Source organism: Tachypleus tridentatus, chromosome 13, assembly GCF_004210375.1.
Source record: "Tachypleus tridentatus isolate NWPU-2018 chromosome 13, ASM421037v1, whole genome shotgun sequence".
In the NCBI taxonomy this organism is placed as follows: domain Eukaryota; kingdom Metazoa; phylum Arthropoda; class Merostomata; order Xiphosura; family Limulidae; genus Tachypleus; species Tachypleus tridentatus.
The window spans coordinates 232,519,347-232,542,776 of record NC_134837.1 but is presented as its reverse complement, the minus strand read 5'-3'; the positions used below and the strand labels follow the sequence as shown (position 1 = coordinate 232,542,776).

The 23,430-nt window shown below is 29.8% G+C and overlaps 1 protein-coding gene across 3 annotated transcripts in view; it reads left to right on the top strand.

Moving 5' to 3' along the window:
- Window positions 1–23,430, top strand: part of LOC143239260 (midasin) — a 217,603-nt gene that overhangs the window by 193,120 nt on the left and 1,053 nt on the right. For 2 of the 3 annotated variants that reach the window (XM_076480175.1, XM_076480174.1), the window contains 12 exons: window positions 47–152; window positions 2,379–3,181; window positions 3,853–3,994; window positions 5,021–5,221; window positions 9,735–9,905; window positions 10,775–11,014; window positions 11,774–11,864; window positions 17,264–17,470; window positions 17,845–18,036; window positions 20,093–20,919; window positions 21,514–22,047; window positions 23,107–23,154. In XM_076480175.1, the coding sequence (XP_076336290.1) occupies window positions 47–152; window positions 2,379–3,181; window positions 3,853–3,994; window positions 5,021–5,221; window positions 9,735–9,905; window positions 10,775–11,014; window positions 11,774–11,864; window positions 17,264–17,470; window positions 17,845–18,036; window positions 20,093–20,919; window positions 21,514–22,047; window positions 23,107–23,154 (3,562 nt within the window). Of the gene's footprint in view, window positions 1–46; window positions 153–2,378; window positions 3,182–3,852; window positions 3,995–5,020; window positions 5,222–9,734; window positions 9,906–10,774; window positions 11,015–11,773; window positions 11,865–15,012; window positions 15,753–17,263; window positions 17,471–17,844; window positions 18,037–20,092; window positions 20,920–21,513; window positions 22,048–23,106; window positions 23,155–23,430 lie in introns of those variants that run through there. The other variant, XM_076480176.1, reaches the window with a different exon arrangement.

Genomic DNA, 23,430 nt, shown 5'->3' with positions numbered 1-23,430 from the left:
TCTTTTGCAAAATTTATCTAATAACATTTTAATTTTCCTTTTCTAGGAATCAAGTAGACCATCTTTTGAATGCAACCAAAGTTGTGCAAGAAGATAAAATTCACATTCACCATGCTTGTCTTCCAGTACAAAGTGTATTTTTCAAGTGGAAGGTATGTTCATGTGAAAAGCTTGTTCACACTTCTTTACTTTAGCACAGACTAATCTTCAAGTGGAAGGTTTTTTTTCACACATTTATTCGAGTACAGACTGTGTTAATTAAACACAAGATTTGTTCAAATGTTTCTATTCCATTACATCGTTTATCTTTGAGCTAGAAGGTTTTGTAAACATGTTTTGATTCTAGTATGAACTGTTGTCTTCCAGTGGAAGAATTATATAGGTATTTGTATTCCTATACAGACTATATTCTTTAAGTTAAATTTCATTTGTACTTTGATTTGTCTTATTTTCGTACATTGTATACTTCATGTATTCTATAAATATTTATTTCACAAAACAGTTTTTGTTTCTAATAATAAACCTATGGTGATTATTCAAGGAATGTTTCCAATGATTTTTCAAGTTAGGTCTCTAATGATTTGTAAAGAAAGTTTTAATGGATTTCCAAGTATTAGATTTATAATAGTTCATTATGGTAATTTTGAAAGTTAGTTGATTCATTAAAAGTTGATAATTGTTCTCTTCTCTAAAATAAATATCTTTATGTATAATCTTGTTTTTTGTTTTACACATCAAAGAAATTTATAAATTTGCCTTTTGAAGCATACCATGTTTTAATGTTACAATACCTTGTAATAATAAAACACTAAGATCTGGTGATCTCATTTCATTTTCAGAAGTAATTAGTTTGCAATAACCAGTTAAATTTTTATTCAAATTTCAAACCGTATCTATTGTATAATAACAAAATAAGTTGTCTGAAGTGTCTTATTCTAATTTCAAGAAATTTATCTTATAAAAACCAAGTATAATACTCTTGATTGGATTCATCCCATTTTAAGAAACAATAACTTTGTGATTATTGATTACAAGACCTGGTAAATATGGCCAGTTATACTCATTTTCCACCAGTGATTAGTATTGGTCTTCACATGGTTCTAATTTTGTGATGTAAATGTACTTTATGGTTGTAAATAAATGTTTTATCAAAGTGATGTATCTACATAAATCAGCACTAAAAATATGTACCTAATAATGAGCATAGCTAATTACAAGTAATATTCAAACTGTATTTTTTATAATGATATGAATGTATTATTTCTTCAGTTACTTATTATCACTGTTAACAATATTTTCTGCCCTACTGGACCCAGTAATTCCTTAAGGTCCAGACAGTCTGGATGACTTAGGCTAATCTTAAATGCATATATTAAATTAGCAGAATAATCATTGTTATAAAATGAAGAATTAGATATGATGAAAACTTAAAATATATATGTTAAATATTCTAATGAATGCTGAGTCTGTATTTGGTAATGATTATACTTGACTTGGACAGTTTCGGAGATTAAGATAGTCCTAAGTTCATAAATTAAGGTAATAATGTAAAATTATCTTTGTAATAATAAAAATGAAGATTAGGTGTAGTAAATATGTAATCAGTACTGTTATTGAAAGTAACCTTAGTCCTTAAACACCTGGAATATTGTATGTAGCAGCATCAAGTGATGATGGCTGCTGTTTAAGGGTTAAAGAAAGGACATAATTAACTTACTATTTTGCTTAAAAACATATTCACTGCCCTAAGCATTTTGGATGATGAACAAGATGGCATGAAAAGTACATAAAAGAATGTGTAAAGTAATGAAGAAATTGTATATGATAAGAAATATTACTATCAAAGATATAACTAAAAAAAAAACTGTCAGTAAGTATGCTAACTGTTTTACTTGAAAATTATAACAGATATATATCTTTGATGTAAAGCCTATGTTATTAACTAGTGAGTCATAGAGAGAAGAAATATTTATATTGATATAGGTGTGAAACATTGTGGACTTGAGCACCCACATCTCACCCTCCTAATTTTTATTTCTACTCCTTTGATTATTTTATCATTTAATTATTCTTCATGTGAGACTGAATAACAGAGGCTAAGACTGACAGATGGTGTATCCCCAGTGCAATGTGGGTCCCACTTCTGCAGCCACCTCCAAAACCTAGGGTATATTTTATATCCTGCATTATAGCCTGTACTCTGGGGATCCTTTTGATTAGTGTAGCATTTTTTATTTTTTTTGGGGTTTGTTTTTGTTTATGACATTATATATATTTATTTATTACTTTCCTGTTCTGATAAACACTTTGTACTTATCTCATATAAATGATTTGTAAATGTTTAATTACTTGCGTAATAACTTTTTACTTGTTTTCAGGACAGCTTAAACAATGTCCTGACTCAAACTATTGCCTGTATCTACCAATACAAAGTGTTTCTCCAGTGCTGTCCAACACAATCAGATGATGAATCATGCATCACTCTTGGCTCAACATCAGGCTCATCGTCACTGCTGAGTGCTTGTCGTGATGACAGCAAGTGGTGTGAAGCTTTACAACTGCTGAATAAAAGTCTGGCTGTTGTTGAGACCAATAGAAACCTTGTTAACAGAGAGCTCTCAGGTATATCAATTTGTACTTGGAAGCACTACCTTATTTTACAGGACTGTTTTAACAATCTTCTTGAAATTACTCAGCTGTTGATGAAGTTTTCATCATTATTTGATAAGGATGGACAGAAATATAACTGTTTCAGCCAGTCCGCTCTTAGTGTCTGCAGGACGATTCACTGGATGATTCCAAAGTTTAAAGAAGAAGTTAATCAGGTTGATCACACTTCATTATTTAAGAACGTCCACTCTGATCCAAACAGGGAAGTTTTTCTTACACCCTACGGGAAACGTTGTTTAAAACTGATTAAAAGACTCAAAGTTAAAACTCTGTATTCTGTACAGGAACTCTACAAAATTATTTCTGGCACTCAAAAAGAACAAGATTCTCCAAAAGATGAAGAAGGTTTACAAGATAAGAGCTTAACAGAAAAAATATTATCAAGATTAGAGGAATGTTTCAATATTTTTAATGTTAATAAAATGATTCATCTCACTAAGAAGTTAGGTAAGAACTTGGAAAACCTCTGGAACAGAATAGAGGATCCTTTTATTGTGGACAAATTAACTAGGTTAGTATTTGTGTTTTGGGTTGTCCGATCAATAAAAAAGGATAAAGAGTCCTTTTAGATCTTAAATTTTAGCAGAAGTAATAATGTTGAGATAGATTTATGAACTTTATATTTGTTACTCTATGAAGTGTTTCTGTTACTCTTATTTCTAAAACTATTAAATATTCCTAATTAACAATATAAACAAGAAATATTATAAACTAGACATTATTTTACAGCACTTTTTTATAGAACTGATTTAAAAGCTTAATGTTATTGTGTTGTAGCAACAGAATGATTAAAAAGTATTATTTGAATGTGTTTTAACTACTTTCCATTATATGTAATCCAGTTGGATTGCTGTGATGTAATTTATTTTACTCGTACATTACTGCTAAATGTTCTGATTTGTCAAGTTACAAATTTTCTCCCAAAGAAAAAGAAAGTGAAAACAAAACATTTTATTTCAGGTGTAATATTATTGACAACATTTGAGTTAATGTATTTCTTTAAGTACAACTATGCTACAGAAAACTATTTACATTAATTAATGTTTTTGTAATTGATTTATGTCACTATGGTTTAATAATTATAAGTAATACTGTATGGCAAGTTGTATACTTGTGTTACTTGTCTTAAAATTATTAAAGAACCTTCTAATTTAAACATTTTTTTTTATATACTCACCTCAGATGCACCTTCAGTGTTGTTCCTTTAGTAAATCAGTACATTGCCCTACTACAGTATTTTGTCACAGTGCAGGTAGCATCTCATAGGACCTCTTGTAAGCTGCTTTACATACTTTTATCAGTCTTTACAAATTTGGCTAAAAAGGTAAGGAAGGGTAGAATTGCATATAATACTATTCTTGTTTCATCTTGTGTTTATTGTAAATATTGAACATAGTTAGTTGGAGGGTCTGACCTATATATTGTTATGTTCATAATTCTTTAACATAATTTCATAGTCCTTAGAAACATACAAACAGTCTTGTTTTTTTTTTGTTAATAAGAAATTTGTTACTTACTTTCCACTTAGATTTTTATTTAAAAATTTTTAACAAGTTGTAGAAGATATGTAAGTTTCATATTATAAAGTTCTAAGTCTTAACTATCTTTCTATTTCTGTTCTTACTCTGTAAAAAGCTGTAAAAAAGGCATTAAAATGCACTGAAGCTTAATTAAGAAAATAAACTGGAAATCGCCTAAATAGGACTGCTTTTACACTTTGAAAGTATTTAACACTAAATTTGATTGTAAAATGTTTTTGGTTTCAGTAGAAATACTTAAATTGAAAATTAATTCAGCCATGTACTGTTTTGTGTTCAAATAACACCATGATTTATAGCTTTTTCATCAAATCAACTTTACTGATTTTCTGCTAGAGTTTTTACAATTAATGGTAATAATTTTACTAAGCTTAGATCTTTATATTAACTTAATCAGTAACATTTTTATGTCAACATTTTCAATAAATTCAATTAGTATAGTAGCAAAATTATTGAACTCCATCAATTCACTTTTTTCCTTTTATGTTTGGTTGTTAAATTTTCAGTTGTATATTTAAACCTTAGTGATTTAATTTTTAATTACTGATCAGAATGGTAAACATTATGCCTTGTTAGGTAAATTTATCTTATGAGTGGAGATTCAAACTTTTAGTAGTGGGTATTACAACATTTGCAAATTACTGTGTATAGATGAGAAGAGAAAATAAGATATTAATAAAGAGAGCCACAAGCTCTGTTAACGTTATGTAAAGTTAGTCTATTTAGTTTGTTATACTATGTTTGACTTGTAGACTTCTTGTAACATAAACAGAAAATAAGGATACAAAGAAGTAATAGAAACAACTTTTCAGGGATTCTGTTTACCTGATGAGCTAAGTGATGAAGTTCAAGGAGAAGGAGCTACTGAGTTAAAGGATATTGAGGAAGGAGGTCTAGGAGAAGGAGAAGGAGTCAAAGATGTCAGTGAGAAATTAGAGAGTGAGGATCAACTTGAAGATGCCAAACAACAAAATGATGAAGAGAAGAAAAGTGATAATGAAGACAATGTTAAAGTATTCTATATAAATATTTGTATGGATTTACAAAGATTAATGTAGGAAGTGCTAGCCTGGATTACTTTTAAAAAATGGTATCCATTGCAAACATAAACATATAAAGAAAATTAAAATTAGCTATGTAATGGTAGGTCAATACTAAATTTATTATTGTAATAATTATCCAATAAGTAATTTGGTGTTTAAGGTTATTTGTTTAGGGCTTAACTACCACACATAATTTAACCAAATGTAAGTTAAGTAATCAGATATGAGCTTTATGTTTTTAAGAATTTATATTTTTATTCTTAAGATCAGGGGTCCTCAAATATTTTGTTAGACCCCTTTGAAAATATTTTATGCTGTGTGCTCCCCCACACAAACAGACTAAGTGATAGCAAATTATTGTACTTACTCTAAAATATTTGTTATTGTCATATTTGTTGGGGTCTTACAACCCCATATAATAGACTTGTGACTACCTTTTGTGTTGGGACTCCCAGTTTAAGAAACATTGCTACATTAGACCAGCAGGAAACCAAAGTCTGTAATTATTTGTTTTTGTAATTTTTTGAACTGGCCTATAAATATTGTGAGCCAAGTTTGATTCCTCTTTAGACCTAAAACATACTGTTGAGATTTCATTTGAAAAAGGGTTTAAACAGGGAATAGTGTACTTGAAAGATCCCCATAAAATATGTCCTCATATAACATCTGTAAGAATAGTTGAAGCAGTTTTCTTTTTAGCACCATCATCACTGGGTAAGTATAACTTGCTAGACTTTTAAACTCTAAGTGGTTAACAAAAGCAAGAGGAATACTGTGGTTACCCAATGCTGTTGCTACTTTAACCTCAGCTGGAATAATCTGAATGTGAATAAAATCTTAAGATACTTTAAGGAATACCATCAGATTTGGAGACTTTCCAGTAAAATACAGAAATTAACACTTTCTGCTGTTATCTTTACTATAAGTTACAGATTTAATAAAACTGATTACTATTTACTTTTATTTAAAATAATTTATTAGCTTTCCTTATTGATTTTATTACAATTCTCTTATTAAAGTACTTTTAATTTAATCTTTGCTGAGACCAATGCCTGTGGCTATCTTGATAGAAATAATTTAAATTAAACTTAAAACTTCTTGCCATTGATGTCAGTCTTTGCTGTCACAAACTTAGCAGAAACAGTTTTTTGTCTTGACTGAGTTTTTGCCAATCTTGTATGTCCTTCACTGTTAATGTGTCAGCATACATTGGCTTTCTCTTGATGTACACATGAAAATGTTCTATTACAAACATTGCTGTTAAATTGGGTGTGCATATTACTTAGATATCAAAGAGTTTCAGTTGTCAATCATGCATAGCATCATACATATCAGGTTTCAATCCTTGATACTCTTTCTTGCATCAACTGTACCATACTTCAGAAACAATTCCATCTTTTTGTTTGTTCATACTTCAACAAATCATATCTTCCACCTTTCATTGTCTCAAGTTTTAGATTATGATTTATTTTTCTGCATGACTCGGTATTATATTAAAAAATCTTTTTCATCAGGGCCAACCTCTACATCAGAAGACACATTCTCAACATGGTCAGAAATAGAAGCATCACTACAGTAGGCTACATGCTAAATAAAAGCTGAGAACTTTATATTACCTTTTAAGGAGCAAATTTTAATAAGTAACATAGCTTAGATAACTGTATGTAAGCCTATCAGATATTTAGGAAAGCCTCTGTGGTCATCCTTCATGTCAGAATTTAACATGTAAACACAACAAAATTATTAAACTAGAAAGGAAAAATTATTTATACAGTGGCATATCCTGAAGGATAATGTTTCAACTGTAATGGACAACTACATACCAACAGCTTTCAGAATCTGACCTTTTTGTAGAAAAATGTGCCAAATTCTTTCAAGTTTCATTAAAAATACTTTCAGACTTTCATAACATTTCTTCAATAAAACTGAATCTTTTCTTCTTCTTGCAAAAACAACAAGAGCATATAGAAATGCAGTAACTCAATTAGTTCACTTTTTCAAGTGATATTTAGAGACTTTATAAAGTAAATGTAGAAGAAACTATGAAAAATTCCTGTTTCTTATCCCTCCTGACCCCATATGATGTTAAACTTGAAACAGTTTTGAAGCACCTCTATCCACTTGTTACTTTGTCTAACTTTGAAAAGAATCAAACAAAATCCTTGGAAGGAGAAGCATTTTCAAGGTTTCCAAGGTATCTTAATAACCTTTGACCTTGCAAATCATGAACAAATTTCAGGCATCTCTATCCACTTACCAGCATGTTCAACTTTGATTAAGATCAATTTTACAAAGAAAATAAGTGCTTTATAATATTTTCTTGCTTTTGCCCCAGTTGTCCTTTGATGTAAAAATTGTGTACAACTTTTATGCACCCCTATTCATTTATTGCTTTATCTAAGTTTGAGAAGCATCAGACAAAGAAGTTTAAATGATTCCAGTATTTGACTTCTGGTAAAGTCAAATGACCTTTAGCCTAACTTCTACTAACAAAATTCAAAGCCATCATGTCTGACTACTTGACCAAGATTGACAAAAATTAGTTACAGTGTCTCCAAAAGGCAGCCCTTTGAAAAACTTGTTGAAGAGACAGATAGAAAGGCATTACTGTGACATAAGATCAACATTCTGTTTCCAAAACGCACTACTACTAGTATTTGTTTACATAATTTCTAACATAGACTAGTGCCGATAAACAATAAACTAGGTCTACATTAGTCATAACCTATAAATTATGCATCATCACACATTGCACTGTGCAACTCATTACTTATAATTCAGTAACATTATGCTTAGGTAGCTAATGTAGTAGACTTAAGTCTTTGATGGGTTGCACATACAGTTTATCTGGCCACATTATTGACATTCATTTTCTAAAGAATCTGGATGTAATCTACATACTTACCAGTTACAGGTGTACCCATTTTGGGCACCTGTCCTCAAAATTTGTTTCTTTTTTAGTGTGTTTAATACAAGATGTATATGCAGTCACTCACTTCACTTTGACCAGCATACATAGCTACTACTAAGAGCCTGCAGTATTATATCACTCAACAAACTCCATGAATGTACTATTGCCAATCAAAACAAAAACTTTATGTACTCCAATGTGCATAGTATGTCATATACTATTAAAAACAAGAAAGTCCAGTAAATCCAGTGGTTTTTTTTCTTTACTGCAGTATTATATCACTCAACAAACTCCATGAATGTACTATTGCCAATCAAAACAAAAACTTTATGTACTCCAATGTGCATAGTATGTCATATACTATTAAAAACAAGAAAGTCCAGTAAATCCAGTGGTTTTTTTTCTTTACTGCAGTAAGCAATACAAATTTATATCATGAGGGCATGAAGGCCAAAGGCATATTGAAGAGCAACCATCATGGCCATGGATTTTATGATTTTGAAAAATATGGTAGCAAATGCTTCCATGAATTTCTTGCTCTAATATTTTATCTCATCTGTAGTTATTTGTTAAAATGTGTGTAGGACATATTGAACATTTCAGGTGACTTGCATTGATATTATTCTATTATTAATGTGAAATAAATTTGTAAAAAAAACAACAACTCTGAACCTCTGGGCCATGCAAACTAAATATAAATTTAAAATCAAATCATTTGAAGCAATTATTCATGGTAAATTCCTCCCCCCTCATTTAAGAGTACAAACTTTTATTACTGTTTAATGAGAAACCAATAAATGTCACTATTTAAATTTTTAAGTATTGATTTAACTGCTAGTTTGAGAGTTCCATGAAATGACTCCTTGTGATGGTCAAAACATGAGTTTTTATTCTTTTAGCTGATGTGATTTTCATTTTGTATTCATAATTATTTTTAAAAACATGTATCAGTTAAAAAAGCTGTAGGCTGTATGTTTCTCTCACCACTGATGCATTTATACTTAAATTTGTTTGAAAAATATCAGTAAACATTAAATAGAGAAGGCAAGATCATTACGTTGTTAGGTTTTAAAGAAATGTTTAATAAATCAAAAGAAAGGTGTAAAGGTATTGATCATGAAGTGTTATTAAAAAACCTAATATCCTGTGCTTACAGATCAAAATAATTTCCATAATTCCTAACTTTTGATATTGGAAATAGACTCATCTAAGATATATGAATGAATGTTTATCACATCCATGTAGGGCATTTTGCAAGTTTGAAACAAAGTTGTATAGTTTTGCTTGATGAAAGGTAATATTCTCCTTGTATGTAGTTAACTCCATTAGGCATATAGATTTTCACTAGCATTAATAGAAATGTTACCCATCTGATACTCTGGAAAATTCTAATTCTTCAAACTTTAATGATTTTGGCCATTGGTTTAATCAGCTATGATTTATTGATATCACAGAGCTTTGGTCTTTAAAAGTAAATTTTGTATGTCATCAAAATGATCTATTGCTTCACTACAAATGCTTGTTTACACTTTATTGTGTTCACTTATGTTTTTGTTTCTGGATTTGATATAGGAAGAGGAACATGGAGTAGAAATGTCTGATGATTTTGACGGGAAAGTACAAGATATTGAACAGAATAAAGATGAAGATAATGATAGTGAAGAGAGTGAAGAAGGTGAAGATGAATTAGATAAGCAAATGGGTGATCTGGAGGAGGAAGATACAGAAAAATTGGATGAAAAGGTAGAAAGTATAATAAATTATAGCTGTAAATTACATTGTTTGAAATATATAGAGTTTTTGGGGACAGTTTTCAACTCATAACAGTGAAATGACATTCTTAAGAGTGGGCGTATATATAGTTCTTTCATTCCACTTAAGTGAGCTGGAGAGCAGTCAGCTGTTATATAAGATGAAAGTTTAGTTCTGAGAGTGCTTTGTGTTGATTATAATATGAAAAGTGACAATTTTATTTTATACACACAAGAAAACTAAAAATGCAAAAAAGAAAGCCTCACTAGTTTTGATATACCAAGTAAATCTATACATTTAATAATGATTTACTTGGTTTGTAAAAACTAGTTAGATATCTTTTTTTTTTCCCCCTTTGTGTTTTCTATTTGCATTTCTTACTTGTGGATTAAAAACTATTTTTCTTATATTATATAACAGTTGAGTTTAATTTTTTCTACTTAAAATTGTTTAAAGAAAGATAAATTCTTTTTTTTTCATTGCTTTTTTTACCATTTTATTTGTATTTTTATTCTTGTATCTTGTAAAATTGTTATTGATGTCAATACCAAGTAATTCTTTACATCCACACATACCTTCATAAAAGAACTGCAATTTATTATATGAAATTATTTTTTAAACTAAGTAAAACATTATTTTTGGAATATTTTTCATACACAAGACCACACAACAGAGGACAAAAATATCTAAATTCCTTCACTTTTTTACAAATAAAATCTGAATTTCTGGGAATTATTATAATATTTTGTTTTACAAATCTATGGGATAGTGATATTGTAAACAGACTTCTGTTTCATATTACTTATGAAGTCATGAAGGAGTGATTTTAAAAGTATAGATTATTTACTTTTTTTATGAAGTTATGGGGAAGTGATAGTGAAGATGATGACAATGGCTTAAAGGAAGAGGGATTTGGCTCAGGAGAACAACAATCACAACCTCAGCTAGTAGCTAAGGAAGGTAACAGCCAGCCAGAAGAAAACCAGTCAGAGGAGCAGAAAGAAAATGCTCTTGAGAAAGAGGAAGAAACTATCAATTCTCAAGAGGAGGAGTACAGAGGAGAGCAACCTGATCCATATAAAACCCATGAGAAAGATAAGGTACAAATATAAATTTAAATGTGGTAATTTAAGAATAAATATGTAGTTACAAATAAGAAATGAAAATGTCACATCATTGTGAATCTTGATATGGAAATAATAAACACTCATCTGTAACTGTGTGCAAAATTGGTATTGTGATAAATGAACAGTCTGAGTTTGACACAATCATGTTTTTGTAGGTGAATTACATTACCAGACATGAAATATGTAAAAAGAATTCATTGGCAATGTGTATCGGTTATGTAGGATGGAGTTTATGATTTAAATAAAAAAGTTTATGAAAAAAAAGTTACTTAACATGAGGCATTCAAAATTGGTATATAAAAAAGTGCAGAGACAAAAACTACAGTCTTAAGGAATTAGCTGTGTAGTATTTATTGATTTTTTCTGTGTACTGTCAGAACATAAGTGAAATATATTTGTTCAGGAGTTTATTTTACAGATATATGTAGTGAGTTAGTAGAAGTTTAATGTACTATATAAGAAAAGACCTTGAAATCAAGATTGTAACTCAATATAGTTTATCATGATTTTTTTCATCGTCAATAAACCACTAAACAAGAGACTTGTTAATAAGAGTAATAATTTTATTAAAGGTACCTGTAGAATATTTGTTGTTCATAATGAATTTCATGGGTTGTTATTATCAACTTTAACTAAGGGTTGGATGTAAAATGGGGATTTTAAAAGCATATTTTTGATCAGCCACATTTCCTTTGAAGTATTGAGCTGATATTTTTACATACACTTCTCAAGGAACCTGAACCTATGGAACTTTCTGAAGATTTAAAACTGGATGATGATGAAGATGAACAAGAACAGCTAAACAGTAGTGAAGAAACAAAAGGTAAGTTTTGTAAACTACTAGATCTTATCTTCAAGTGTATTAATACTACCATAAGAACTTGTGCACATAACTACTTATTTTGTAAGTTTCCAGTTTTATTGAGTTTACATATAAACATTATAAACTCTATTCAATTTAAATGTACTGCATCAGCCAAGAAAATGTACCATACTGAATCTGATAGCATAAGTGTTTTAAAAATTACTGTATATCTGTAAATCTTTGATAAAAAAAAAAGACAACGACAAAAGGACAATCCATCTATAAGCCATCTGCTGTTATCTTTCTCTACACGTGACTTGGTCATTTTGACAAACCATACAACGACCATGTTATTATTCTAAAACTTTTGATATAATAAGTGCCTTCATTATATTTAGCAAGCTTTAAGTAAACATTACAACTCTTTTATGCACAAAAAAGTTGAATTTTTATAAATATTTTACTAAAGATTTTTCTCTGAATTTATAGTCAGAATTCTGACATGCAGACTCTAACTAGTCTGTGTGCAAGATGATTTTTGCATTAAGTTTTGCATAAACTCTAAAAATTCCTAAATGAATGTAAAGTTTTTCAGTAAAACTACTTTATCTGTTATTTTCTATGCCTCTAACATTGTACAAGTTTAGTCTATTTGACTGACCTTCTAATTAACAGAAAAAACACAAAATGTCTAAATTACTCTCTTGTTTTTCTGGATTTAGTGCTAGCACAAAATTAATGTTCATTCTATACAGCTTCAGGCTTGTAACTGTTACATTTTTTTTTTAATTCTGTTGTTTTATTGTCCTTTGAACTTAACTACTAAACCTGTGTAAAAAAGCTACAAAAATCCAGCAAGTGCATAGCATTTTTTCATTTATATTTTATAACTAACCTAATAAATTTGTTATTTTTACATTTTAATTAGTTTTATAACAATAAATTAAGAAATATACATAAAAACACAAGAAATGTTGAGTTTTATGTATGGATCTTGTATGTTTTCACTGTCAAAGACTGCAAATGTTAATAAAAGTTAACTCTAATTTTCCCAAATTTTTATTTATTTCAAATATGTCAATTTAAAACACTAAATACAAGCATGTACAAAGCATACCACTCGTATAACTATTATAATTTTACTGGCTTTCTAACTGAGCTATGATAGCATCTTTGAATGTGTGAACCGTATAATTCAAAACCTGTTGTGAGAATGAGTTAGCCTTATACATAAATCAGTAAATTGAAATATGTGTTTTCTAGTAGTTAAAATAATGTAAAAGCAAATGTTAGAGAGAATAAATGATATTTTTTGAAAGACATTTGGTGTTAGGAGTTTCTGTTAGGGATTGGACTTTCTGTTTTATATCTTAGTAAAAAAAGATAAATGGAAGCTTGAAAGTTTTATTATCAAAATTGTGCAACTTGGAGCATACAAGTGGCATTTGATACAAAAAAGTGAAAATTGAAAACTTATTTAATTAAATCTAATCTAATATTAACACTTAATTCATTAATTAGGTTTTGATTTGAATTTTATTAAAATATATTGATAAGAATTGGTTTAATTAAATTTTGAATGTAACTAAAAATGTTAAGTATATTTTTATCTACCTATATCCATAGCATTAAAGATAGAAGATACATATGAAAAGAGAGCCTATGCAAAATTAGAACTGATGACTTTGGTTGAATAAATAGCACTAAATGAAAAAGGTTCAAGTATAAACTAGGGGTAATTTTTAACCAACTGTATGTATCCTAAGCCTTAACCTCTATGACCATAGTACACAAGTTAACTACCCCAGGAGAAATTTTATAAAAAGAGGAAATACACTGTAAAAAAGCCAAATTATAAATATATCTGTTTACTCCTTTTCTAAGTTGTTATTATGAAAGCTTATAAAGTGGTTAACATACATTAGGTGTAGTATAATATTTTATGAAAACCTATATGGTACTCACTGGAGACTTACTCTTATTAGATTACATTTCTAGATTATTGGTTTGCTTATTTATAAATAGATTTTACACTTAGTGTATAAATTCTTGCACCTAATTATAGTATGTATTTATATGAGTTTTGTGAAATTATCTGCTTATTATTTGCTACAATTTTACTTGGTATAACAATTTTGCCTATAAATAGAGCTGAATGTCTAGAGCTTTCAGTTGAAATATGTTTGAAACCTGTGAAAGTTACTATTAAATATTTATATTCTTGTTGCTCATAGACTGAAACATGGTTCAATACACTGGGGTTTGTAATATTGTGATTTAAAGTATAAATTATTGTTTTTGTATTGCAACTTCATTTTGGCTAGATGCTGTGCTGCTTGGGCAATAAATAGCTGGGAATGTTGCTTAGTACGTTTTTCAGGCAGTGTTTTTAATGTTACTGCCCTGCTCATTACTGGGTGTGGATGCTTATTGGCAGTAAAAAGCATGAGCGACAATGAATGCAGAAATACCGTAGCTTAGCATCTCTGTTAGTGTGCTGTTTAGTTGCTGCGAGTTATTTATATATTTTTTTAACTAAGTGATGCTTAACACACAATGTACAGTACTATGCAAAAGTATTAGGACGAGTATAGTTTTGTCATTCTTTCCATTTTATGGAGCTAATTCTTTCATGTCAGTACAGAATGTAAGTTTCAACAACATGATAATGGTTCACTGATTCTTGTTGACAATTGAATGAGACAGGGTGAGAGTACTTAACTTTCTTTAGAATTTCCATATACTTGTACCAAGGTCATGTCATAATGGTTTGGATACAGATCAAATTCAGAGTCTGAAATTAACTGTAGTGGTATTCCATGGAGTGTCTTAACTATATAGAAAGAGCATACAGTTCTGGTATATAGTAGAAGAAATCGATTTAATAGCACTCCACAAATAAATCTTGATACAAACAGTGTTTAGCACTATATAATTTGTTGTCATGCCACAGCTTAAAAAATTTAGAGAATTGTCAGTAGAGAAGAAAATTCACATCAAAACTTTGTATGTTGATCTTTCTAACAAATTGTTGCAGACTTTCCAAACACTGTCAAGTAGACCCTAGATTATGAGACTGAGGCAGGTAAATTTGTAAATAGGAAAGGAAGTCAGGCAGAACACCTAAACTCAATGATGCTGATGTTAAGTATCTTCATTTATACAGCTTTCAAGACAGAAGGAAGACTGCCACTGACCTCAAGCATAAGATAAACAATCATGTAACAAGTGATAAAAGTGTCCAGGTCTGTAGTATCAAGATGACTCAACAAGAATGAAATATTTGGTTGTATAGCACTTGAAAAACCTTTATTTCAATTTCCAAATATCGTCAAGAGATTGAACTTTGCTAAAAAGCACAAAACTGGACTGCTGATGAGTGGAATAGTGTATTATGGATATATGAGTCCAAATTTGAAATATTTGGTTCAAAGTATAGGTTGTACATCTAGTGAAAGAAGAATGAAAATACTTACCTCAATATATAGTACCTGCCATGGAGCATGGAGGAGGCAATGTGATGATTTGAGAGTGTTTTTCTGTTTAGGTACAGGAGATATTTGCAAAATAGATAGAATAATGGATCAGTAGAAGTACTATCAGATATTGACATGTCATGGTATACCTCTTCGTTTTTGTATTATTCATAAAGGATTCTACTACCATGACCAAATACTCATCCAACCTGTGCAGAAATTAGTTAGCTAAAAAAGAAGCTGCTGGAGTCATTCAAATGATACAGTGACCTCGATTTCAACCTAACTGAGCAGATCTGGGATTTGATAGATAAAAAGTCAACAAATCAAAAGTTACTTCCAAACAAATTTCATGGGAATGTATTAGAAACATTTGGAATAAAGTCCCAAAGGACACTTTTATTAAATGTGTTGCAACAGTACATGAAAGACTGTCTAGTCAGTAAAGCAAAAAGGGTGATAGAAAGTATTAACTGTTTGCTGAACTCAAGCATTTGTACTAAGTTTCTGTTGTATTATATATGAAGATGAATAAATTCTTGCTATTTCGCCTGTTATTCCATTGTATTTGAAAGTAGCCTGAAATCTAATTTTTTACTTTGTCCTAACACTTTTGTCTCTACTGTGTGTTCATAACTTTTATGGATTTTGTGTCAATACAGGTCACCAAAGTAAGTCTTGAAAGTGCAGCTTTTTTAATATATGAAAAAAAAATGAAAATAATTTTTGTATAAATATTCTCAGGTTTTTCAAATATTTTCTTATTGTAAGAAAATTTTGTTGTCATAGTGTCTCACTGAGTAATTCATTATAAACTGTACATTTACATTTGGCCATGTGCATAAGTTAGACCAAGGTTTTTTATTTTTAGTTTACAGAAAAATTCCAAAGAAGTTAGGGGTGGAAGTTGGAAGAAAAAAGTAAAAATAAAATTTTGCCATCATTTACTAGCATGCATGTAATTTAGGTGTCCGAAACCCCTTGACTGTGATGTTCTCATCTTCATTCAGTGTTTGACCTGTCAAGTTACCAATGGTTTCATCTAAATTAGTTTGTTGTCTTGAACATCTCACATTATTTAAGATTTTATTTATAATTACTGAGATCCATATTACATTTTACACTTGAGTTGCAAGAGACACTGCTGTTTTATCTGCTCTGCATGGTGAAAAATTACCATTTTGATTATTTTTAATTTTCAAAATAATACTGGAAAAATATACATCCAAGACTGTGATGCACGTTTGTACGTGAAAAAAGCACCAGTTTCTCGAAGTACTGTGGTATATGTGTTGCCACAATGTTCAGTCGTTTTAGCTTACTAATTTTGTTGTTTTTAAGGAGCAAAATGCTGCTTGGGAAATTAAAAAAATGGAAAATCAAAATTTTTTTTAAACCTGAAATCTCGTGCCAGAAATAAAAAAAGATAGAAATACAAATTATATATATGTATCTCTTTTAGAAATCAAAAGTTTGAAATCAGCAGAATCATAAACTGAAAAATAAAATAATCCTGATTTCATCTGTTGTTGATTAGTATGTAGTGCATGATACAGGTAAAAGTATATTTAAGTGTTAATCACTATATATTTGTAATACTTAAACATTCTGTACCAAGTCCTACCTGTTTCTAAATATTATTATCACTTTTTAAAAACAAACAGTGGTGTCCTAATCTATAGTATTTGCATTCCTTTTTCTACCAACCAACACATAAGTAGGAGGCCAGCAAGTGTCTTTGTGGGTTTTTTTGTGCTAATTTTTTCCCCCTTTATTAGTCTTCCTCTGTTTCTACTACTTCAATAATTTTTTTTTTTTCCTGTAAGAAACAACTGGAGAAAAAGAAGAGAATTAAAGCTGAGGTTTAGTCACTTATTGAAAAGTTTACCAAAAGCCCTTAAAAAGTTTCAATCTGGATATAAATTATTATTATTTTTTTAGATGAAGATTATGATAAAAATGAAGAAGAGATGGAATGTGATAAAAACGAAGAAATACCTGAAGAAGGCAATGACCAAGATAATATAGAGAATGAAGATGTGGAAGGTGACAAGAAAGAAGAAAAGAGAGGAGAATCTCAAGATGATTATGTAAATGATGAGGAACAAAATGGTTTAGAAACCCCAGAAGAAGAAGAAAAGGTATCTGGTAAGTAACAGTGACAGCATAGAAATGACAGGAAGTTAAGGCATTTAATGTGTGCAACTAAAAGCTTAGATTATTGGATGAAAATTGAGAAAGTAAATTTTTGTATTTTTCAGAAGTTTAAATATTTTAGAGTGCACTGCCAATGTATTTGTCACTTAGATGAGATAAAATTAGACTGTTACCTTTAAACAAAAGAACACAATGTGTTTTACATATAAATATAGATCTTATAGTTCTGAAGCTGAAGTGATTAAGTGTATTCCAAATAAACTCTTCTTTTCATGCTTAAAATAATTTATCTTGTTTTGAAATGATAATACCAACTGGTTAATAAAAGTTTATTTCATATTCGTTTTATTTTTTGTCTTGTAAAGAAGAAAAATCAGCACCTTCACAAGATCAAGTTCTGTCTAAAGAAGCATTAGCGGCTGAGGACAAGACAAAATCTGGATCTGAAAATCACATTCAAGCAATGCAACCAGAAAACAGCTTACAAGAAGGCCAAGGAAACCAACAGGATGATAACTTAGGTGTTGGTGAAGCATTTAACAAAGAACAGGCTCAAGGTATAGAAAGCATAGTGTGTGTAAACTTTACAACAGAAAACAAACCTTATACATAATACAAAAGAAAATCATAGTTTTGCATGAAGCATACAACAAAGTACAGGCAGTTTTTAATGAAATAGATGTAACATTATGATGTATTGTATGATCTTAAGAAAAACAACATGTAGTAACACAGAAGAAACAATTAGAAATATGGTGTTGGTGAGTTATACAACACAGAACAGTAAAGCACAACATGATTATAAAGAAGAAACCTTGTTTGAAATGATTGTCTTAAAACTACTAGTCTGAAGTGAGTAAAATATTACTAGCCATGAACTGAGAATCTCAAGTTTTATTCAGGAAAATGTATACATAGTGCAAGGTACTTCATATATAACACACTGCATATCTTAATTGTTTTCATTGCCTCATTTATTTTTTCTTTCAAAGTACAGGACTGTGATATGAACAAAATGTGTTGCATTGTGTAAGATATTACAAGGAACACTCCAGGACAGATGATGCTTGCACCAGTTTAATTTAAGAAATGATATATATATATTAAAGACTACAAAGAATAGTTTCTAAAACATCCTGCATCATGTCCAAATTTGAAGTAATTATTAATATATAATCATTATAAAAAATTTATTTCTTTTTTTAATCATTCTACAGAAATCACAGTATGGGTTAACAACTCAATATATAACTAAAGAAAATTCACAACACAGTATTAGATAAATTTAGTGAAATCAATCCAAAAATTTGAATGTTTCCATAGAATAATGTTTCCTCTTCAGAAACAGGAAGTGTGTGATCCAATTTATAAATAAAAGAGTATCATGTCAGATTGATAGGAAGTGTGTGTATGATTGAAAATCTAACAAATTGATGGTTAGAAGAGTGACAAACAAGCAACCAAAGTTAAAAATTGTTTAAAAGAAAGCCATATATGGAAGAATATTGCTAAGGAACTAAAAAAGAAAAAGCAACTAAACACAACATGAGCAAATGGCTTAATTATGTGGTAACTTTTACTGGAAAAATTACTAAAAATCTTCAATAAAAATTAGTATTAACTATGAGTGACAAGCAACTGAAAAAGGTTTTATGGATACTCTGCCTTAGGTTATGAGCTACGTATCCTCGCTGTTAGCAGTTTGTTTTCCGTGATCGAAGGAATACGTAATGAAGTTAGATGTATTTATTGAATTATTGAGTACCAAAGCTTAACAATGTAAAGCTCCACTCATTGTGCCTATCACATCTGGCCAGTTTTGCTATTACTATTTAAGAAATTTATTTTATATATCAAATGCATAATTACATGAATAACTAAAACAAATATTGAATTATATAAATCTAATACTATAAGTTACAAAGACACACTGACTTATAAACTTATCTCTCATTTAGTGGATGGCAATTTCCAGCTAGATGTCCACAGAGCAATAGTGCAATATGTTTGTATATTTCCTCTTGCACTATTGGACAAGTTCTACTTTTAACTCACTAATGTATTCAACATGACCTGGTTAAAGTAAGTCTGTTTAACAGACAGGCTTGCAAGGAGGTTTATAAAGAAAATAAAACAAAGTTGACTTATTCTTAAAAATGGAAACATTATTTTAAAAAAAGTTGTGAAACACTTTTAAGACTTGTGTTTCAGTATGTAAGATTATAGAAAAGAAAATTATGTATATTCTATAGTGACTATGTTAATTACAAAATTATACTAAGAAATTATGACTCAATGTATTACTAAAACAGAACACAACTAGGTGAATGACTAACACAGAGCTGATTCAGTATATTATTAAAGATAACAAAATATAGTTGAATGAATCACAATTAACATACAACTATATTTTGTTATCTTTAATAATATACTAAAATATAGTTGAATGAATCACAATTAACATACAACTGAATTAAGATATAAATTGAAGTTTAAATTTTGAAATTTCTGTCTAATACTTCATGCTCACAGTACATAATATAATTTTTTATTATATGGAAAAGATTATTAATTTTCTATCTTTTTAGTAAATTTTTTGTGTTTTTTGTTTAGGACACATAGGAGATAATTTAATTTCAGTACAAAATACACAAAATTTAGAAAATAAAGAACCATCAATTCCACATTCGTTGCGACCAAAAGGAGTCCAACAAACACGCACATTGGGATCCAGCCATGACAAACTTGAAGAATTGAAGATTTTAGACCTTGAAAACAAGAATCAGGACCTTGATTCCAATTATAAGCAACATTCAGATGCATACAAGCATGTAGAAAATTCTGATTCCAAATATGATGCAGAAGCTATTGATCTTGCCACAGAAGAAGAGGCTAAGCAACAGCCTGTTCCATCACAAGAAGGCAAGAAGGATTCCACACATAACGATGATTTTATGAACATCCCACTAGGTCAAGAAATATGTGAAGATGTTTCAATCAATAAACAAGCTCTGTTAAAACCTGAAGATGGAAATGAAAAGGAAAAATTTGGGCTGGACCAAGCAAAGGAAAGTGACATAACAAATGACATGGAAGTAGATATTCCAGGAGAAGTAGTGCCAACTCATGGAGCAAGTCGAGGCCCTGATTCTACAATACATTCAAATTATGACCTATGGTCATCACTGAATCACTCTAGTACATTGGATCAGTTAAGAGAAGAGTTAGAGACCAAATTAACCACTTTATCTACATCAGTATTTGAAGACAGAAGTGAATGCTTCCTTCAGGAAGCTCAGGAAGTGTGGGAACACTGTGAAAAAGTAGTAGCTCCACTTGTCCAAGAGCTGTGTGAACAAATTCGTCTTGTTCTGGAACCTACCAAGGCTGCAAAAATGAAAGGAGACTACAGAACTGGGAAGAGGTTAAATATGCGTAAGGTAAGGGGATGATATATAGACTTCTTATAGGAAATTTATAAATTATTTTTAATCAAGTTCAGATTTGTACCTGCAGATATTGGCATATTATTTTTCAATTAATTTCTTTCATCCATTTTCCTAGTTTATAAACATTACAGAAAAGCTGAGAATCTGAAAAATGATCTTTCACATGTTGATCCTTATTTTAATATTGTACAGACTGTTTTAAAGATCAATCAGGTAGTTGAATTTTAAGCCTTTGTTAAATAAAATTTCTTAGGTAATAATCAATTAAATATGCTGAACATTTTAAAATCATGGATTAAGTTTGACAATATATTTTAGTGCTTTGCTATTTCCATAGTAAAAACATCAAAGTATGTATAAGCTATTTTTCTTTTGAGACACATTTTAATGTGGAATCAGAGAAAGGGTTTTAAAGGCATAAGTATAGTTAATCTGTTTTTGTATAGTTAAATATTTTATTGTTTTTTTAGATTATCCTATTTTTCTTTTGAGACACATTTTAATGTGGAATCGGAAAAAGGGTTTTAAAGGCATAAGTATAGTTAATCTGTTTTTATATAGTTAAATATTTTATTGTTTTTTTAGATTATCCCATACATAGCCAGTCAATTCAGAAAAGACAAGATATGGCTCCGTAGGACAAAACCCAGTAAAAGACAATACCAGATTCTTATGGCTGTGGATGACTCCTCCAGCATGGCTGCCAATCAATCTCGGGAGTTAGCTTTTGAATCCTTAGCTCTTCTCGGTAAATCATTGTCTCTCCTTGAGACTGGTGAACTTGGAGTCATGAGTTTTGGTGAATATGTACAGCTTTTGCATTGTTTTGGTGAAACCTTTACAGATGAAGTAGGAACTCAACTGGTTCAGAAGTTTTCATTCCAACAGAAAAAGACAAGGATTGCTGAGCTTCTAAGACAAGCAACAAGCATGATGATTCAGTCAAGGATATCACAGTCTTCACCATTTTCTAAAGAAACAGCTCAGTTATTAATAATTATTTCTGATGGTAGAGGTTTATTTAATGAAGGAGAGAAGGTTGTACAGCAGGCAGTTAGGTCGGCTAGAGATAATCATATCTTTACAGTGTTTCTGGTGCTTGACAATCCTCAAAATAAGGTAAGATTTAAAATTAATAACTTACATCCTCAGGAAAATTAATTATAGAGTGTCAACATTTGTATTCAATATTGTTTTAAGGATGTTTTAAACTCGGCTTGTTAAATTTCCAACAATTGTATGTTAATATAATCACTAATTCATTATTAGAAAAAAAAATCAGTGGATCTAACTTAGTGTTAATGTAATGTATGCATCAACTCTCCGATGGAAGAAACAACAAAAAGAAACAGTAGTGAACAGTGAAGTACATATGTGGTAGTTGAAATTGATAATTTATCTCAAGTACATCTGTGATAATGGGAATATCTAATGAATCAAGAAAATCTTTGATAATGGGAATATCTAATGAATCAAGAAAATCTTTGATAATGGTTGATGCTAAAACAGTTAAATAATGTGAGGTAGTGGAAATGGATAAACATTCATGTACTTTCCTGTTCTTGCTGGGCTGTTGCAAAGGGGAAGGGTCATATTTATACTATAGTTTCTGAAACAAAGTATTTCTGGACTCCTGGTTGATTGTCACCAGTATTTACTTTTTTACACTTGACCTAAGTTTTTAAAAATGTCAAGAAATGAACAGCTCTAAAAATTAATCCCCAAAATATGGGTAATCTGTAAGTGTGTTGTATTTTGTTATGGGCCTTTCACAGTAAACATTGATCTCCAGAGTATGTAATTAATGATTTTAAAAGTTTAACTTTTTTAGTATTTTGACCTTGAATTATTTTTTTAATATTTTGTGTTATTAAGTGTAATTTGACACACAAAATCTGTGAAAATTCTTGTAGTTAGGCATTTATTTAATAAAGTCTATATTTTTGCTTTGCACGAGGATCCCAAAACACTGGCATGTGTTCTGGTGGTGATAGTGAAAGTTGAACACATAAGCACCACTTAATTTTTGTACTGCAATATTTGTTTCAAGATTTTAAAAATATCACATTACTTTTTATAACTTTATTTTCATTATAGTATTTATGAATTTGTTTGTTAAAAGTTAATGTTATGATATGATAATGTAATTTTAAAATTGTGTCATTTTGTTTGTTATAGGACTCTATTTTAGACATCAAGGTACCCATTTTTAAAAATCCTGGACAGGTTAGTGTTTTTTTAGTGTCATGAATTTATTTCTTCACATACAAAAGAAGTAGACAGTTGTGCTTAAGCCCTTCCAATTTACTTTTAATTTTATGATGATAATATTTTTTTGTATCCATGTGTATAAAAATAGGATTTTGGTCTTAAGCCTTTTAAATGGCTTTTCAGCTTTTATAAGATTCTATAAATCTCCTAAATTTTGCAAAATAATATTTATTCTCATTTCTTTCTATTTCCAGACATAGTTAAGAGCCATTTTGTATTCAAGATAATTTT